At 50.3% G+C, this 19,342-nt stretch overlaps 1 protein-coding gene across 3 annotated transcripts in view; it reads right to left on the bottom strand.

Moving 5' to 3' along the window:
- The window catches only part of LOC147726023 (transcription factor COE3-like), a 521,578-nt gene extending 502,567 nt beyond the window's left edge, over nucleotides 1–19,011 (bottom strand). For 2 of the 3 annotated variants that reach the window (XM_086960138.1, XM_086960139.1), the window contains exon 1: nucleotides 18,010–18,282. In XM_086960138.1, coding sequence (XP_086816264.1) covers nucleotides 18,010–18,143 — 134 coding nt within the window. In that variant the 5' untranslated portion in view covers nucleotides 18,144–18,282. Of the gene's footprint in view, nucleotides 1–18,009 lie in introns of all 3 variants that reach the window. The other variant, XM_086960140.1, reaches the window with a different exon arrangement.
- Nucleotides 19,012–19,342: the final 331 nt, after the last annotated feature.

Genomic DNA, 19,342 nt, shown 5'->3' with positions numbered 1-19,342 from the left:
AACCAGCAGACCCAGTGCACGTCCAAGACCAGCAAGTTCCATGCTGAAGTAAACACACCCAGGGTTGGTGCAAGAACATCCAACTAAATGTTGAGCTAACACCACCAAAGTCAGTGTCCATGCAAGACCAAGCTACACTACCACCACCCATTGCTGGTGAGAAAAAACCAAACTGAATGTCAATCCAAGACCACAAAACTCAATGCTGCGCTAACACTAAACCCCAAGTTGCTAAAACACCAAAGCGCAATATTGACCTAGATCCCCAAATCAATATTGAGCCAAGATAGCAACATTTCGTGTGGATGTAAGACCTTAAATAGCATCTAAATCAAATGTGACCAGGCCCAAGGTTGAGCCGAGACAAACAAGGTCAACGTAGAGTCAAGGCAACCAAACTCACCCATTACTCGCGGTACCCATCCCAATGAGGGACTTTGGTCTCCAAGGACATTTGGAAGTCCTTAGCCAGTAACCTACAGGTGGTGGACCCTGACAGCAGGCCAGACATAATACAATGTGGTCAGTGCTTAATTTGAGCTGGTGGTTTCCGGTGCTCCGCACCTACACTTAATTATTTACACCTGTGCTTTTGACAGTCTGCCACAAGATGGCGCTGTCTGGCTAATTTAGACATGACCACAGCAACAGTTAATCATTAATTCACTAGACATTAAAATAGACTGTTACCTGCCACCAAAGTTATTCTTATAGCTTTGGGGACCTGAAATAGTCTGAATTGTCACACTTGTAGGCGCGTGATGGTTCGTAGTTGTGTTGGTACGGTCATGGGTAGCGCTGGCTGGGCAATGGGTGGTGCAAGCTGCAGTGGTCTACTGACGAGGGTCCTGGCACTTACATTTTTACAAATTAACCACTGTCTGTTGTCCATCGCCCTGACCTCGTCATCCTGAGGTAGGAGTCTGAGGTAGGTTTCTGGCTGGCCAAGGCATGAATCACTTGCTCGAGGTGGGAAAATCACGCACACTCTCGGGGAAAAAAGCTCCCAGCATTCCACCTGGTTAAGCGCACACTGCCAAGCCCAACTTTAATTGACCCATACCAAATAATGCGGCAAACTCCTGGGAGGGCCCTTCGGGACCAGGGTAGGAATGATAAAGTGCTGGGCGAGGAGCGGACGGAGGCAATTACAGCCTCGGCCTCGCCTCCTGCCCCCCTGGTTCATAAACCACCAGGACTCCCAGGCTTACATTTTACCTTAATAGTCTCATTAGCCAGGGTGGGGACACTTTCTGAGGGATAATAGGCCTTCTTCCGGGCTTTAACAACTGCTTTTTGCAGTTAGTGTCAGCATCAACGAAAAAGAAAAATATGTGGCCTTTGTCAGACCCCAGCCATATAAAATAATAATATGAAATATAAAAATAGGCGCTGATTCGGCGCTTCCTGACAATAGGGAATGTGTGTCTCGCGCCTCCTCGCAGCTCCATTAGAAAGTGAGCGAAAACGAATAAAGTTAGCCTCGCCTCGTGGTAGAAAGGATGAAAACAACTGCGGCAAACACTCACAGGCTCCAAACCCCGACGGGTGGACCCCTAGGATGGCTGATAAAAGGAGGGCTGTTGTATAGGATGATAACACCACACACATACACACACACTCACCCTTGTGTAATCCCCATCACCTCGTGCTAATCTATACAGGGTGGATAGGGTGCTTTTTAAAGAGTGGAGTGAAAACTCAGCTGGGTGTGGTGCTGTTTATGTAAAGTATGATTGTGATACCGGGCCTGGCTGTGGTGCTGTTTATGTAAAGTATGGAGGTGACACCGGGTCTGGTTGTGGTGCTGTTTATGTAAAGTATGGAGGTGACGCCGGGCCTGTCTGTGGTGCTGTTTCAGTAAAGTATGGAGGTGACACCAGGCCTGGCTGTGGTGCTGTTTATGTAAAGTATGGAGGTGACACCGGGCCAGGCTGTGGTGCTGTTTATGTAAAGTATGGAGGTGACACCGGGCCTGGCTGTGGTGCTGTTTATGTAAAGTATGGAGGTGACACCAGGCCTGGCTGTGGTGCTTTTTATGTAAAGTATGGAGGTGACACCGGGCCTGGCTGTGGTGCTGTGCATGTAAAGTATGGAGGTGACACCGGGCCAGGCTGTTGTGCTGTTTATGTAAAGTATGGAGGTGACACTGGGCCTGGATGTGGTGATGTGTATGTAAAGTATGGAGGTGACACCAGGACTGGCTGTGGTGCTGTTTATGTAAAGTATGGAGGTGACACGGCCTGGATGTGGTAATGTTTATGTAAAGTATGGAGTTGACACCAGGCCTGGCTGTGGTGCTGTTTATGTAAAATATGGAGGTGACACCGGGCCAGGCTGTGGTGCTGTTTATGTAAAGTATGGAGGTGACACCGGGCCTGGCTGTGGTGCTGTTTATGTAAAGTATGGAGGTGACACTGGGCCTGGCTGTGGTGCTGTTTATGTAAAGTATGGAGGTAACACCGGGCCTGGCTGTGGTGCTGTTTATGTAAAGTTTGGAGACCACACTGGGTCTGGCTGTGGTGCTGTTTATGTAAAGTATGGTGGTGACACCGAGCCTGGCTGTGGTGCTGTTTATGTAAAGTTCGGAGGCGACACTGGGCCTGGCTGTGGTGCTGTTTATGTAAACGTTGGAGGTGACACTTGGCCTTGCTGTGGTGCTGTTTATGTAAAGTATGGAGGTGACGCCAGGCCTGGCTGTGGTGCTGTTTATGTAAAGTTTGGAGGTGACACCTGGCCTGGCTGTGGTGCTGTTTATGTAAAGTATGGAGGTGACACCGGGCCTGGCTGTGGTGATGTTTCTGTAAAGTATGGAGGTGACAGTTGGAATGGCTGTGCTGCTGTTTTTGTAAACTATGGAGATGACACCGGGCCTGGCTCTGGTGCTCTTTCTGTAAAGTATGGAGGTGACATCGGGCCTGGCTGTGGTGCTGTTTATGTAAAGTTTGGAGGCGACACTGGGCCTGGCTGTGGTGCTGTTTATGTAAAGTTTGGAGGTGACACTGGGCCTGGTTGCGGTGCTGTTTATGTAAAGTATGAAGGTGACACCGGGCCTGGCTTTGGTGCTGTTTATGTTAAGTATGGAGGTGACAGTTGCAATGGCTGTGGTGCTGTTTTTGTAAACTATGGAGATGACAACGGGCCCGGCTCTGGTGCTGTTTCTGTAAAGTATGAAGGTGACACCAGGCCTGGCTGTGGTGCTGTTTATATAAAGTATAGAGGTGACACCAGAAATGGGTGTGGTGCTGTTTATGTGAAGTATGATGGTGACACCGGGCCTGGCTGTGGTGCTGTTTATGAAAAGTATAGAGGTGACATTGGTCCTGGCTGGGGTGCTGTTTATGTATAGTATGAAGGTGACACCGGGCCTGGCTGTGGTGCTGTTTCTGTAAAGTATGGAGGTGACACCGGGCCAGGCTTTGGTGATGTTTAATTAAAGTATGGAGGTGACACCGGGCCTGGCTGTGGTGATGTTTCTGTAAAGTATGGAGGTGACACCGGGCCTGGATGTGGTACTGTTAAGGTAAACTGTGGAGGTGACACTGGGCCAGGCTGTGGTGCTGTTTATGTAAATTATGGAGGTGACACCGGCCTGGATGTGGTGCTATTTATGTGAAGTATGAAGGTGACACCAGGCCTGGCTGTGGTGCTGTTTATATAAAGTATAGAGGTGACACCAGAAATGGGTGTGGTGCTGTTTATGTGAAGTATGATGGTGACACCGGGCCTGGCTGTGGTGCTGTTTATGAAAAGTATAGAGGTGACATTGGTCCTGGCTGGGGTGCTGTTTATGTAAAGTATGAAGGTGACACCGGGCCTGGCTGTGGTGCTGTTTCTGTAAAGTATGGAGGTGACACCGGGCCAGGCTTTGGTGATGTTTAATTAAAGTATGGAGGTGACACCGGGCCTGGCTGTGGTGATGTTTCTGTAAAGTATGGAGGTGACAGTTGGAATGGCTGTGCTACTGTTTTTGTAAACTATGGAGATGACACCGGGCCTGGCTCTGGTGCTCTTTCTGTAAAGTATGGAGGTGACACCGGGCCTGGCTTTGGTGCAGGTGACAGTTGCAATGGCTGTGGTGCTGTTTTTGTAAACTATGGAGATGACAACGGGCCCGGCTCTGGTGCTGTTTCTTTAAAGTATGGTGGTGGCACCGGGCCTGGCTGTGGTGCTGTTTCTGTAAAGTATGGAGGTGACACCGGGCATGGCTGCAGTGCTGTTTTTGTAAACTATGGAGGTGACACTGGGCCTGGCTGTGGTGCTGTTTATGTAAAGTATGGTGGTGACACCAGCCCTGGCTGTGGTGCTGTGCATGTAAAGTATGGAGGTGACACCGGGCCTGGCTGTGGTGCTGTGCATGTAAAGTATGGAGGTGGCACCGGGCCTGGCTGTGGTGCTGTTTCTGTAAAGTATGGAGGTGACACCGGGCATGGCTGCAGTGCTGTTTTTGTAAACTATGGAGGTGACACTGGGCCTGGCTGTGGTGCTGTTTATGTAAAGTATGGCGGTGACACCGGGCCTGGCTGTGGTGATGTTTATGTAAAGTATGGAGGTGACACCTGGCCTGGCTGTGGTGCTGTTTATGTAAAGTATGGAGGTGACACCGGGCCTGGCTGTGGTGATGTTTATGAAAAGTATTGAGGTGGCACTGGGCCTGGCTGTGGGGCTGTTTATGTAAAGTATGGAGGTGACACCGGGCCTGGCTGTGGTGATGTTTATGAAAAGTATTGAGGTGGCACTGGGCCTGGCTGTGGGGCTGTTTATGTAAAGTATGGAGGTGACACCGGGCCTGGCTGTGGTGATGTTTATGAAAAGTATTGAGGTGGCACTGGGCCTGGCTGTGGGGCTGTTTATGTAATGTATGGAGGTGACACCAGGCCTGGCTGTGGTGCTGTTTATATAAAGTATAGAGGTGACATCAGGCCTGGCTGTGATGTTGATTGGTCAGTAGGGGGAAAGGACATCAGGCCTGGTTGTGATGCTGATTGGTCAATAGGTGGAAAGGACATGAGGCCTGGCTGTGATGTTGATTGGTCAATAGGTGGAAAGGACATCAGGCCTGGCTGTGATGTTGATTGGTCAATAGGTGGAAAGGACATCAGGCCTGGCTGTGATGCTGATTGGTCAATGGGTGGACATGACATCAGGCCTGGCTGCGACGCTGATTGGTCAATGGGTGGACATGACATCAGGCCTGGCTGTGCTGCTGACTGGTGGAAGCATAGTCGTGGTACTTGGCATGTTGTGGGTGATGCTATTCAAAGAGCTGACCCTGGGTCGGTTGGTGTTGCTGTCCAGAGTTTAGGGGGCACCGGTCCTGTCTGTGGTCCTGATTGGCCACGGGACGACCATGTTGTTGGTGGTAATTGTTGAAAGAGAGGAGGGGGCACCAGCCTCGTGTGCTGCTGGGTGTCAAGACCCTGACCCGTGTATCGCTTATGAACCCATGGAGGTGTGGGCGTGGCTGCTTTGGCGCTATTTGTCGACGCCTGGCTGTGACGCTGCTTATCAAACGCTGAGCTGACGTCAGCTCAGCCTGGGGGCTGTGTATCTGTATCGCTTGCACCTGACACTCTTTCCCGGTGGGGGGGGGGGCGGATGTCAGAGCTGGTCTGTGATGCTGATCTTAGCAGGGTGGATGCTTTGACTCAGCCAAACAGGTGTTTATTTTTCTTTTAAGCCCCTGTGAGACCCTCACCCTCTCCAGCGCAGCCCTTGCCCCAGCTCCATAATGTGTGTCAGGGTCGGACTGGCCTTCAAGCAGGGCCCCTGGAACTTTACGGCAGGAAAGCGACAAATTATGTGGTAGGGTGGAGTAAATTATGCAGCAAGAAAAGGCAAATTATGCAGCATAATGTGGCATCTTTTTTCAAGTATTAGTTTTTTTGTCCTTTTTAAACTTGATAACACTGTCTAGCTATTGGATGCACCTCGTTAGAACCTGTTTAACACCCAAGGCAACAGACAGGTGCCCAGTCCAGCTTCGCAAAGGACCTTCCACCGTGCAGTAACACTTGTCGTGGTGCATCATTTCTAGTAACTTCTGAACCATTTGAATTAGATTTTTTTTTTTTTGGTTAAATCTGCAGATGATGTATTATGTTGCAAATGCGGCAAAACGCGAATCATGCAAACATTGCAGCGGACACAATCGCATAATCCCGGTGACCCTGCCTGTGAGGCATTCAGGCAGCGTCAGAAGGGCTGGTCTCATTTTGGTGGTCTGTTGACCTGTTTTGTGATCTGGTGGGCCAGCTTTTACTGTTGATCCCCCTGATATTAAAACAAGCATTGCATGCTGCAAGCCCTAACGCATTTTCTCCCGTACAATGTAAGACACCCATACAGCGTATTTTTACAAGTATAGAAAAGGGCCGGTTTGCACGCCCGGGCCCTTCTTCTAGCTTTCTGATTTACTAATGGGGGCCACTTTGTTTCGCTGCCCAGGCCTGTTTTCTGGCCCAGTCCGACCCTAATATGCACAGTGCAATGGTATGTAGCAATCACTACATACCCTTAACTGCCCACCCCTTCTGTTGCCTCTGTGTCCGACTAGATGCATAGCGCTTAGAGTCCATTAAGTGCACGTGTTAATAGTATCTAAAGAAAATATACCTCTGTGTAACTTATTCCTGGCACAAACTGCGTGTGTCACATCTGAGGGCCTCATTGGAGGGCAGACGTTTTCACAGGACTGGGAAGTGTAACTTGAGCGGGGAATTAGGGGCATCGGGAAATATCCGCAGTTCACATTTCACCCCAGAAAACAGACCTGGTGAAATGTCAACAGGAAAACTATTGGAGTGCGTAAAATGTACAGCATTGGGGAGTGAAGCTTAGATTCCACACGGTGTGCCCGACTTTTAACAGGCGTTCAGAGTGAAATGTATTGCCTTTTAGGGGTGCTGTGTGTCCAGAGCCTCTGGAATTGCGTGGTTGTGCGGCTGTGGTAGTTTTGGCATCATTATACATTTAGAGCATTTACCACATAATCCATCATCTACTTCATAATCTTCCGATTTTTACAGAAAACTTGTTTCTAGCTCAAGCAGTTTCAAAGATACTAATAATTAATCGACACGTTGCAGCGCAGTGGAAGGTTCTCTGCAAAGATTGATTGGTCACTTTTCTGTAGCTTATTGCTTTGTTTGAGTGTTAAACTGGTACTAATGAGTTGCAACTAATGCCCAGGCAGTCTTAACAAGTTTAAAAATGACAAAATAATGAAGTAACACTATCCCAAAGTGTCTCACATAATGCCGCATAATTTTTCTTTTTTTGCAGCATAATTTACTCAACCCTGCCACATAAATTGTCCCTCCCTGCCGTATAATTCCAGTGGCCCTGGGTATCACTTGTAAGTAAAACAGGGGTTTTGTGATGATACCCTTAGTCAGAAGTAGGACACAGCTGTCCACAGAAACACTTGTCAGTCGGACTCTAAGGGACTCGTTCATTGGTGATTCCACTTTCAATTCCCCGCCTCGGCGGGTCTTGGGCTCAAAATTCCACGGACCTGATAATTCTCGCCTCGGTGCCTATTCCAATCATGGAGTCCCACTCTGCAAATCCGGGCAACAGCTTGCTTAATCTCCACAAAGGCCTCCACAACGCTAAGGATGCCTGGCCTCCACCTTGGGGGTGCCCAGGAGTGGACGCCTCACAGGGAAAGCCAGGATGGGTTCCACAGCGGTATTCGTGCAAGCGCCTTGAGACCCTTGAGGGTGAGTAGTGCGCTATACAAGTATCAATTTACATTTACATTTTACATTTACCTGTTGCTCCAGATGAGATGGGCCAAAGTGCTCAGACTCTGTGACATCAACCCAAAGACCGCGAGATGGGGGTGTATGGGGGGGTCCAGTGGTGCCTGCATGAGGCCGAGCTTTAGAGAGGTCCACCCCATCCCTAGGAGAAGAAAGGCCCTATGTGGTATACACCAAGCACGGGGTGGGTGGTACATCAGAATATTCTTAGCAAAGCTAACATCCGGCTTAAAGCGTCCTCCCACTGAGGCCCCGGTTACAAATTGGTCGGTGTATTCTGACCCAAGCACAAAGGCTTGTTTACGCACGGGTCGGAATTACGAGTTGTTAGGTATTTAATATATCCGATAATTATTGGATGCATTCAATTCCTTAACTTATGTTAAATTTCAGCAGGTCAAACCTGCCGAAATTTAATGGTGGAAACGGCAAACAATATTTACTATATCTCACAGATTCTACTGCGTTCAAAAAAAAAATCTGCATGTTATTCCCCACAAACACGTAATATGTGCTATTTATCACACCCGTTAAATAACGTACCCCGCGGTAATGTACTTTATCAGGTGCGATAAACAGCGCCCATACTCGTGATCAGGGCCTAAGAGTAGATTTTCTATTATTAACTCAAATGCTGTGATTTTTTTGTAAACAATATTTAGGACACAATATTTCCGAGCGACGATAGTTCGGTTACAATATTCCGGTACTGCACCCAATAGGGGAGCGGCCACTTTCCTGGACGCGTCAAGTGTTCTGTTTATTTCTGTGGTCAGCGGTAGGATGTCCAGACAAAACATGCACCTCTCTGTGGGCCTCGGTCCAGGAGTGACCGAATCTAATGTCTACTACAAGAAAAGAGTACGGCACCGCAACGGCCGTGAAATACACAACGGAAGAGCGAGGTGGACAGGGCAGCGGAAAGACAAAGCGGACAACGGAAGAGGTGTGGCGCCGCGGCTAGGGCGACTGACTCCGGAATCTGGGGATTACGGTTCGATCCCCGGCACCGGTGGCAGATTAGCCCAGCACCATGTGACTCTGGGCAATAGCTTGCTTAATCTTCCCCACGGCCCCCAACACCTAGAGACCCTTGCGGGTGATTGTGCGCTTTACAAATGTGGATTTATTATTTATTTATTTATTACAACAGACAAATCAATGACCAGACGGGTAGATGGGCAGAGAGACAAAATATGGACCAGGTAGAGAGACAGGTGGACATACGGGCAGACAGACTAAATAAGGATGATGTAGACAGACACAGGGACATATGGGCATGGCCACTGGAATTATGCAGTTCTGTGGTGATTTTTGCATGATTATAGATTTCCTGCATTTGCTACTGACTCCATCATCTGCTGCATAATCTTCAGATTTTAATACAAAAAAAATTGTTTCTAGCTCAAACAGTTCAAAAGTTACTAAAAACCCGTTGCCCTGCGGTGGAAGGCCCTTTGTAACTGTTGACTGGTCACCTTTCGGTTGCTTATTGCTATACTTGGTGTTAAACTAGAACTAATGAGCTGCACAAAATGCCCAGACACTGGTGACAAGTGTAAAAAGTGCAAAATAATTAAGTATTATTAGCAACAAATGTGCCGCATTACGTGGCATAATTTTCACTTTCTTGCCGTATAATTTACTCAACACTGCCAAATAATGTGGCCATCCATTGCCGCATAATTCCAATGCATGCATATGGGCAGGTGCACGGTCAGATGAATAGATGGCCAGGCAGACAAAATACGGACAGAGAAGACAGACGGGTGGACATACGGGCAGGTGAATGGTCAGATGGATAGGCACATAAGCAACGGGAGGGATACACAGATGGACAGACCGACAAATGACCGTACAGACAAACAAAAGAGCAGATAAACAGGTGGGTGAGAAGACAGACAGAAGGACAGAAGCATGACAGATAGGTGAACTGGTAGATAGAATTCGAACCGGACAAACAGACAAAGGCTGTAATAGGTGAGCAGATAGAGACAGGCTCACCTACGTGGACAGACGGCTGGACAGGTAAATTACCAGGCTGGTGTACGGATGGTGGTTAGTAGAAAAATTGATAATGGACAAAGAAGTGGGTAGGCGGACATACGGATGGACGGATGGATGGATATTATTTACACTAGCAATGTTGGACAGGATGATGAATGAATAGATGGACGTGCAAATGTGAAAATGATTGAATGCCCCACTGTAGTGCTGTCAAGGTCGTCCGGGTTAGTAAGCGCTATATATATATATATATATATATATATATATATATATATATATATATATATATATATATATATATATATATATATATATATATATATATATATATATATATATATATATATATATATATATATATATATATATATATGTATATATATATATATATATATATATATATGTATATATATATATATATATATATATATATATATATATATATATATATATATATATATATATATATATGAAATTTAAATGTAAACACAAATTGTTGCATCTTATTAGTGTAAAGGCGGGAGAGCGAGGCGAGGGCAGCAGGCGCGGCCCCTTTGGCTCGCTCCGTTCCTACAGCGCTTGGTGTCCCTCGGCCTCGAAGCGCTTTGGCCTCCACCGCTGTTGCACTGCTCTGCGAGACGCAGGCGGCAGCAGCAGTAGGCCTGGCTCCGCTCTTCACGGCTGGGTCTGAGTCTGGACTTTTAAAGAGTGGGGCCTGAATCGGCCTAAGTAATAATATGAAACGCGTCATCAGGACGTGCGTGTCCCCCGCTGCGCACAGCAGCCCTGCAGAGGGACAGCTTCACCCCTAGGAGCGCTCCTCCGTCAGCATTGGCCCCCAACTGCCCGGTCCCTGCCCCAGAGGGGCCTCTGATGTCACTTCCTACAACAGCACAGTCACGCCTTTCACCAAAAGGTGTGTGCAGGGGTGGGGGCAGAAACTTCCTGAAATCCAGTGCCTCTGCAAGGGTGGTAGCGCTGTGGGAGCGACAGGCCTGTCCCAGGCACTACACACTTGGTTAATCCAATCATTCGTTCACATTGCCTACTCATCTCATGCTTTAATCTCGACAGCGTATTGTTTACATTAACGTCACTTCCGCCTTCCGATCTTCGGAGCTTGTAGTTTGTTGCAGCGGCAGACATTCCACGAGTGCGCTGATCCTGTCTGTAAAATGGTGCAGCGGATTGGTGCACCTGCTGCAGAAATGTGTGGGTCACCTGAAAGTGTGAGGAGTTCACTCAACCTGCATGTGAACTAGTGCAGCTGGTTGATGCACCTGCTGCAGAAATGTGTGCGCCACCTGAAAGTGGCATGAGTTCACGCATCTTGCATGTAAAGAAGTGCAGCGGGCTAGTGCACATGCTGCAGAAATGTGTGCGTCACCTGAAAGTGTGAGGAGTTCACTCAACCTGCATGTGAACTAGTGCAGCTGGTTGATGCACCTGCTGCAGAAATGTGTGCGCCACCTGAAAGTGGCATGAGTTCACGCATCTTGCATGTAAAGAAGTGCAGCGGGCTAGTGCACATGCTGCAGAAATGTGTGCGTCACCTGAAAGTGTGAGGAGTTCACTCATCCTGCATGTGAACTAGTGCAGCGGGTTGGTGCACCTGCTGCAGTAATGTGTGCGTCACCTGAAAGTGTGAGGAGTTCACTCATCCTGCATGTGAACTAGTGCAGCGGGTTGGTGCACCTGCTGCAGAAATGAGTGCGTCGCCTGAAGCTAACACAAGCGCACTCATCCAGGCTGTAAAATAGTGCAGCGGGCTAGTGCACCTGCTGCAGAACACCGTGAGTCACCTGAAGCGGACACGTGTGCACTCATCCTGTTTGCAGAATAGCGCAGCGGGCCAGTGCACCTGATGCAGAAATGTATGCGTTCGTGGTGGCACGAGTGCTCTACTTATCCTGCCTGTAAAATAGCGCAGCGGGCTATTGCGCCTGCTGCAGGAACCTGTGCGATCCTTGGGGGTGGCGTGCGGGCCTGACTCATGACCTTCTTGTTCTGCTGTCAATACAAATATCTTTAATCTCCGCCAATAACAGAATTTGATTTATACAGATTCATATATTTTGTAAAGCGCTTAGACACCCATGAGAGAGTACTTTACGCTATAAAATAACTTTCAGTTGTTCTGTCACTCAATACTTCTGATAAACTACAGTCCTTTTTTGGGGGTGTTGGGTGTGATAGGGGCCCCGACGGCCGTAATGGGATCAGTGTTCCATTACAATGTAACCTACATTTTGGGACTGATTCTGAGCCGCTGCTCTGTCTCAGGTGTGACTAACTGCTGGACTTCAAGGCCAAACTCAGAAAGCGCTTGGTGTGAGTAGTTGGGTTTCCTCCTGCCTCAGGTATGATTTACGCCCGACCACCCGGCCTGATTCAACAACCGCTGGTGTGAGCAGCCGAGTCCCGACGCAGCCTGGGGTGTGACGTGCTCATGGCCGCTGACTCACAACGCTGTTTGCTGTGAATACTTCTGTTTTACTCCTGGAAATTCATGAGTATGTCACACCTATGCATGGTGTAACCACAACTCACAGAAAAAGCTTTGTGAATTGTACTCAAGGACGGCCAGGGTACCCCTGCTTTCTCCCGCTCGCCTGTGAACTATGGGGGTCCCCCACCCCTCCCTGGGTGGCCCACCCTCCAGCTGCCCACAGGAGTGAGTATGTGCTTGTGTTTCACTGATAAGAGACAACCTGTAAAGTGTTTGTGAACACTGTCAACTCACCTGGCTGCCCCTACACCTTTCAGAATCAAGTCTAACCTCAACACTTCTGCTATGTTGTAAACATGGGAGCATCTGCCCCTGTGTCACTGGTATCTGTATAGCGCAAGCCTAGCTCTGAAATAACGGAGCGCTATTACATGGGGGAATCCAGCGCTTAATTTGTAGAAAGAATTCATGCCAGGGCTCAAAGTTTTGCTCAGAAATGGGGCTATTGCATGTCTGGGGTGCTGAATACTCAGGCTGCGGAGTTTTGATCCCACGTCATCCTTCGTTCACCCACCATCAGGTACTCACTGCCAGTTCAACTCAATATTTTAGGTTCTTTTTCGCCCCTATTTTCTTTCTCTGTCGCCATTTTTTGTCATTCTCTTCTTCCCTGCCTTTTGTCTTCTTCTCTCTTGTTCTGGGTCATAGGAGGATGAGGGAAACAAATTGGGTCCCCAAACATGAGTGCCGATGCAGCCACCGGCTCAAATTAAGAACTGGTAACGCGGCACTGTACAATACTTCAGAGACATTTTAAGGCGTGGGGAAAGTGATGCCCAGGGCCCCACATGCCATGGGCTGCCCCATGGAATGGACACTCTCTCCCTCTCTAGCTCACCTGTTTCTATATCTCCGCCTCTCTCCTTCTCTCTGCCTAGCTCTGCCTCTAACTCTGTTTCTCTTTGCCTAGAAGTATTTTAAGATTTGTTTTAGGTGCCTGGGAAAGAGGCATTTCAAAGTTTTTTTTTTGTGTGAACACTTTCTAAATGTTTGTTTGGCTTTTGTGGGCTTAAAAAAAGCAAGATGCATAACAATATTCAAAAACGTTACTAACAGGTATTCCAAAACTTCTCTGGCCCAGATCTTCAAAAATCCTTAAGCGGACACTGCATTACCGGGGGTTGGAAGACTAGATTGTGTACATCAAACAAGTACACCTCGTACATTAGAATACAAGCTCTGAGGTACAGGCAGGTCAAGGGATTTGCCCAGAATCACACGATGTTGGCGTGCGCCGAGGCAGGGGGCCCTGGGTTCTGAAGTCGGCTGCGCGGGGCCTCATCCAATGCCGCAGAGTGAAATTTCGGATTTTTCTAATTCCCCTAATCCAGAGCCTGTGGATCAGATATGAGGTGTGAAATTACCAAAGCAAACTGCTTATTTTGCTCGTCAACAAACCAGTGTGTGCACTCAAGTTTGTGAAGGGCGCTCGTTGGCCTGGACAAAGGGCGAGAGTAAGACATGTATTCCACGTGCGGAATGACTGCAGCCAGCGCTAAGGACGTGTCCGTGTCTGTGAGACACATTGTTCCATGGATACTGTAGGGATGGAACCCTCCCCGGACCGGGACGCGGCTGTGCCCACGGGGCACTGTGGTCCCGGCGCACACACACGTGGGCACACCAGTAGACTCTGCGGCTCCAAAGTTGGTAGGTTGCTTCAGTGAGGTGCAGTGAGTGAGCTGCAGATTGTACATTTAGGCAGGGCCCGTTTAGGCGTCCATGCTTCCAAGGTCAGCAGGTGCAGGACCCTTTAGCTGGGTAAGACTAACGCATGATATTTACAGCGCTTCGAACTGGGCCCTGAGACGCTATATAAAGCCAGCTGTTAATGCCGTGTCCAATAAGCTGTGCAGAATCCCAGAGCGGGTCCGCTTGCGCCTAGAAGCCCGAAAGAGCGGCTCGGCCCGGACAGTGGGCGCTCTGAGGTCCAGGTCTCCCGCACTCACAGATGCAAGACCGCACCTCGCTTGTCTTTTAAAGTAAATATAATTCGGGTCGGTCTGCGAACTGCCGACTTTTCAGAAATGTTGCGGGACGTTTCAAAAGGACCAGTTTGGTATTTTCTGCCGGTGTGAAATGGCAACAGCTGCCAGTCCGAGGGAGCGCTGCCCTCCCTCCAGAGGCAGAGGAGTGTGGCACGGACTGTGCCAGTCACACACGGGGGCACGGGGTGCCCTCCGAGACAGGGGGCTGCTTCTGATCAGCACCCGCAGCCGAGGGGGCGCGTGCAGCCCCCAGGTCTGAACTCAGTCAGAGCCCACTCACCTTTCATCCTTTTGCCGATGATGAAAAGAGTGCCGCTAAAAATAATTTATACATAAGGGCGATGGGTCAATGCATTGTGCTAGGCCCCTGCATCGAATCCGTCTGGTTATCTCCCTGAAGCGCCTACATGCACCGAAGTTCTGCGGTGTGCGCTATGAAGGGTGGTATCCATTTATATGTAATACTCCGTTAGGCAGTTGTACGAGAGTGAAGACGAAACGACGCCCCTGAGTTCAAGAAACTTTTTCCGAATAGAATCGCCTGAGTGTCGAAGTTTGAGCTGTTTTACTGGGGTGCTAGCAGGATGGGGAGGGTGCAAAGAACACCCCAACTTCACTAACAGTGGGGTGGGCGTGCGCTGTAAACTATGTGTGCGGCCCCTTCTGTCGCGATAATAATACTCTGTTCACTCGCTCGTGGGTTCACAAATTAATGTGTCCATTATACTTCCGTAGTTCTTAACAAAATATGGTTCATGTTACCCTGACAGTAATTGTAAAGCAGTAAAACATGGGAGAATGTTGTCAGCAGGGAGTCGAGCACACCGGACTTCCAATCCCGGCGTTCCCTGTTTACAAAAAGTGTGTTCCTGGGCAAATTGCAACATGTGCGGGCTTCACCTGCAGCAATTGAGAGTGTTTAGAAATAAAGCGGGGTTGGCTGTTCAGCGCTAGGTGTCGCAAAAATCATTAGATCAGCGCACAGAAGCAGAGTTACTTCAAATACAAGGTATGCGGGCGCTGGAATATCCAGTGGGGATTGAACAGTCCAGCGAAAGACTCTTTTTGTTTGTTTATTTCGTAGTGAATTTATGAGCGTTTGCGCATGGGCCCCATTAATTTACTCCCACGGTGTACATTTATCTGCCGTCTTTTTAAATTGTGCACTGAACATGGAGCACTGTATTACGCACATTGCAGTGTTATGGAAGAATTTGTTTTATTTAATTAATAGTTCGTGTGTTTGTTATAGTGCCACGCACCAGAAGGGTGCTTCCGAGCGCTGAAGTGCCCTGGCACAAGCTACGGAGAGTACACCACATACACATGGTGCACAACTACCTGGCGGGCATACGCCGTTTGTTTCACGGGCATTTACGTTGTAAAGGTGTATTTGTTTGCGAGGGACGGGTAGTACGCAGCGCCTAGCAGCACTTTCGGCGCTCTGGGCAAATGCAGCGGGGTTGGAGAAGCGCGCTTGCCTGCTAGCCCCGAACTAGCTATAACAGGTCCCGCCCAGTGCAATGCCCGCAGCAAGCAGCGGGCGCTGGTGAGATGCAGCGGTGGGCATGCTTGGCACAGCCGTGCAGGGATGCAGCCAGCAGGGAAAGGTCACCACGCGCGCAGTGTGCCAGCCAAGAGAGCGTGGCGTCCACGGGCACAGCACCCGCCACAGACTTCACAGCCTCTGGGCACAGGCTGGGAGAAGACGCGGTGAAGTTTCCAGCTGTGCACGGCGTGGGGGGCAGATTTCTTATCCTAGCTTCCTAATTTTACTTTATCTTGTGATCTTAACCACTTTCATTTCCGGTCACCAGTTTGCCTCTGAAGGAGTGCTTAGAAACCCGTCAATTACCAAAAGTAAGCACTATACAAAACCAACATGACAAGCAACACTCAAAACTTCTTTAGGACACAAGGGTAGAAGAAGACGCGAACAGTCCTCTGTCTGAGGCAGCGCTCGGACCCCTCGCCAGCCCATCTTCGGCACGCAGGGCGGTTGCGCGCCTCCCCCTTGATGTAGTGGCTTGGAGAGGCTGACATGTTTCACGTGATTTATCCTCGATCGGTAAAGTGACATAATCGCATGTATCATTTCCGCAGTTGGACCTGGACGGCGTCCCTCAGATCCATCCCAGCCTGCGCTCTCTTGGAGACTGCGCGGCGCAGGGCTGGCGCAGACGCGGGCGCTCAGTCCAGGCGGACCCCCTAAGGGTCCGTCAGTCAGGAAAGCCTCCCAGTCCCGAAGAGTGAGCATCCCTGCGCGGGCTTCTGGGAGCACCCGCGTGCGCGCAGTGCCTGCGCTCTAACGGGATGTGCGCCCAAACTGACAGAAATCCGCGCACATCACTCCCATTGGAAGAATCAGTTCAACCTGAGCAGACCACAAACGTGGGAGAAGCTCGGGGTACCAGAAGGGAGACAGCGGCGCCCCCCGTATACCGCGCAGCAGCCCCCCTCACTGCTGGAGGTGCGCGTAAAAGGACCGGAACAAACCTCGCTGCTTGGAACCAGAGTCCCAGATTGTTACGAAAAGCGGATAGAAGTCCTAATGCAGCGGATTTTCCACCCGAATCGCGGGGAACGATGGGGTGGTTCCGTGACATTTGCCCCCTTCTGAGCGTGTGCTGGATGAAGGCTGCTGCCTTTGCCACGCTTGTTTAGGATGGTTTGCTCCGTTAATGTACGTTTGAAGCGAGTGGTGTAGATGTAGGCGCGCGCATAGCGCCGACAGAGCTGTAACAAGTTAAAGTGACTTTGCCTGAAAGATGCTGTCCTAATAATGCAGACGCGATGCCGCTACGGGGGGCGGAAGTCTAATGTCTTCCAGGAGCAGCGCCTGGCAGCCTCTTGCAGCCGCGATGAGCGCTAGATTCCCAGAGATGTGTTCGCCGAGCTCTGGGAGAGGCGCGCGGGACAGCATCGACTCTGCGGGCACACCACACGCGGAACTCCAGACATTCGGATAACTTTATCGCCGACACTGTTTTGTAGACACATTTAGAATGTATTTTTTATGATCTTTTTTTCTTTTTTTTTTTTACTGAAATATAGAACGTACTTTATATTTCTGTAGAAAACTATAACGCTCGAGACTACTGATCTTTCGCCAAGTAATTATCCAGATTAGCGCACTGAAGCACCGACAAGGAGGTCTCAAGGGCTATGTTAAAGAAACGCAATCCAATCAGTGTGCGTAGCACATACTATAGCGTAAACCACTGGGTTATGACCACATTGTGCTCAAGCGCTAGGTTACAGTGACATGGCTTCTGGGTGGTACGGATCTGCTAAGCCTAGCGCCCTACTCACAAAGTGATGGAGAGCGGCAAAGAGTTCTGGGATAGCTTACTGCTCGCTGCAAAGCGCTCGAACATTTGGTCAGAGTTAGTAAGCGCTACATAAATGCAATTTGTTTTTGGGTGAAAATACCAACAGGGGGTCAAATATCAAAAGGGAAAACAAGTCCATAGTTTGGGATGAAGTTGGCAGAGCTTCCTGCCTCTCTTCTGTTACTGAACGATAATAGTGAATACGTGACCCCAGGCAGGAAGGTGCCCTGCAAAGCGCCTTAAACTAGAAAGCGCCTTCCACTTCTATGCACATTGATATTTCAAGCTGGTATTGTCAGGTCTGGAGCGGGAGCCGTTCACAGATCACACGGGGCGCCGTGAGGGTCCCACCCACGGGGGGGGGGGTGGGATGGGGGGGGGGGCGTGAGGGGCTCCGCGGTCCTTACCTCTGGGCCGCGGTATTGGCGTCCAGGATCCCGCTGCTCTGCATCCAGGAGCGGACGGAGGTCAGGCCCCCACTCATCGGCTCTTCCTTCATGGTCAGCCCCCCTCGGGGCAGAGTATCCTGGATAGAAAACATCAAAACAGCGGGGTCCTGTCTCCGAGTGAATCAAAGTAGCGCCAAGAAGCAAATCCCACAAAGGAAGAAGAGAGCGCTTGGGTGAACTCCGCGATCAGGACGATCCGGGCACGCGGGGTCCTCTCTGCGCGCGGCGCCGTCTCTCCAACCCAAAGCCAACCCAGATCCTTTCCACGGCGGACGAGGGGCCGTCTCCGGGAGAGCGCCAAGGTGCCCCGGTGGGCTTCAGGGCGCTGGACGAGGAGGTCTTGGAGCTGTCAAGGCTGCCGGCGGTGGTCTCGAAGCAGTCTGTGGTGGTCCTAGGATTGCGCCGAGGCCGTCTCCAGCCTGCTCTGCAGAGGTCTCCGGACACTGCACGGGGGTCTCATAAGTGCCCCGGGGGCATCAGGGTTGGGCTGCAGATGTTTGTGGTGGTCGCTGGAGGTCTCAGCTGCCCCGTGCTCTCAGGATTTCTCAGCAGCGGTCCTGGGGTGGCTCCGCGGGGGGCGTCAAGGCTGCTGGGTGGGGCATGGAAACCACGTTCACGCTCCTCCGGACCAGAACTTGTCCGCAGACGCACCGTGTGCCCGTGGGATAACGCACCGGCACCCTGCCAGGGAAGTTGGGCCAGAGTTGTGGAAGTGTGAGGGCGCAGGGGTGCTCCGGCCGGCGGGGGGCGCTGTGCCCGGAGGGGGCGGCAGAGGGGAGCGGGGAGAGGTGCTTGCTGCCTGGAGGAGTGCGGAGCAGCTCTGCTGCCGCCGATCATTACCATGCAGGGCTCAGCCTGCTGCTGCCTCGGGGGGAGGAGGCTGGGCTGGCCGGGGCTCTGCGAGCCGCCCGTCCCCGGGGAGCCGGGGGATTGGGTAGCTGCAGCTGGAGCCGCTGCTGCCGGAGCTCACCCGGCCCCTCCCTCCCTCCTCCATCCATCTATCCCTCCCTCCATCCATCCATCCTCCCGGAGCAGCGGCCGGGCGCCCCCTCCGGCCGAGAGGGGTAGGGGAGGTGTGGCTGCTCAGGACCCCACGCGCATCCCCATCGCTGCTACAATGGAATCCTGAGAAAATCTACTATTTGTATATATATGTTTATAGAGTTAACTATAACCACTAGTATATGCAGTAGACCTTTGTACTCACTACCATTCCTATGTGATTATTAGAGTTTATCCATTTGTATCTCTTCCTTGAGTGACTTTACAACTTGTACATTTGCAATTTTTT

This window comes from Lissotriton vulgaris, chromosome 3_1 (genome assembly GCF_964263255.1).
Source record: "Lissotriton vulgaris chromosome 3_1, aLisVul1.2, whole genome shotgun sequence".
Classification (NCBI taxonomy): Eukaryota; Metazoa; Chordata; class Amphibia; order Caudata; family Salamandridae; genus Lissotriton; species Lissotriton vulgaris.
Note: the sequence above shows the minus strand (reverse complement) of the source record. Positions and strands in the feature narration are given on the sequence as shown.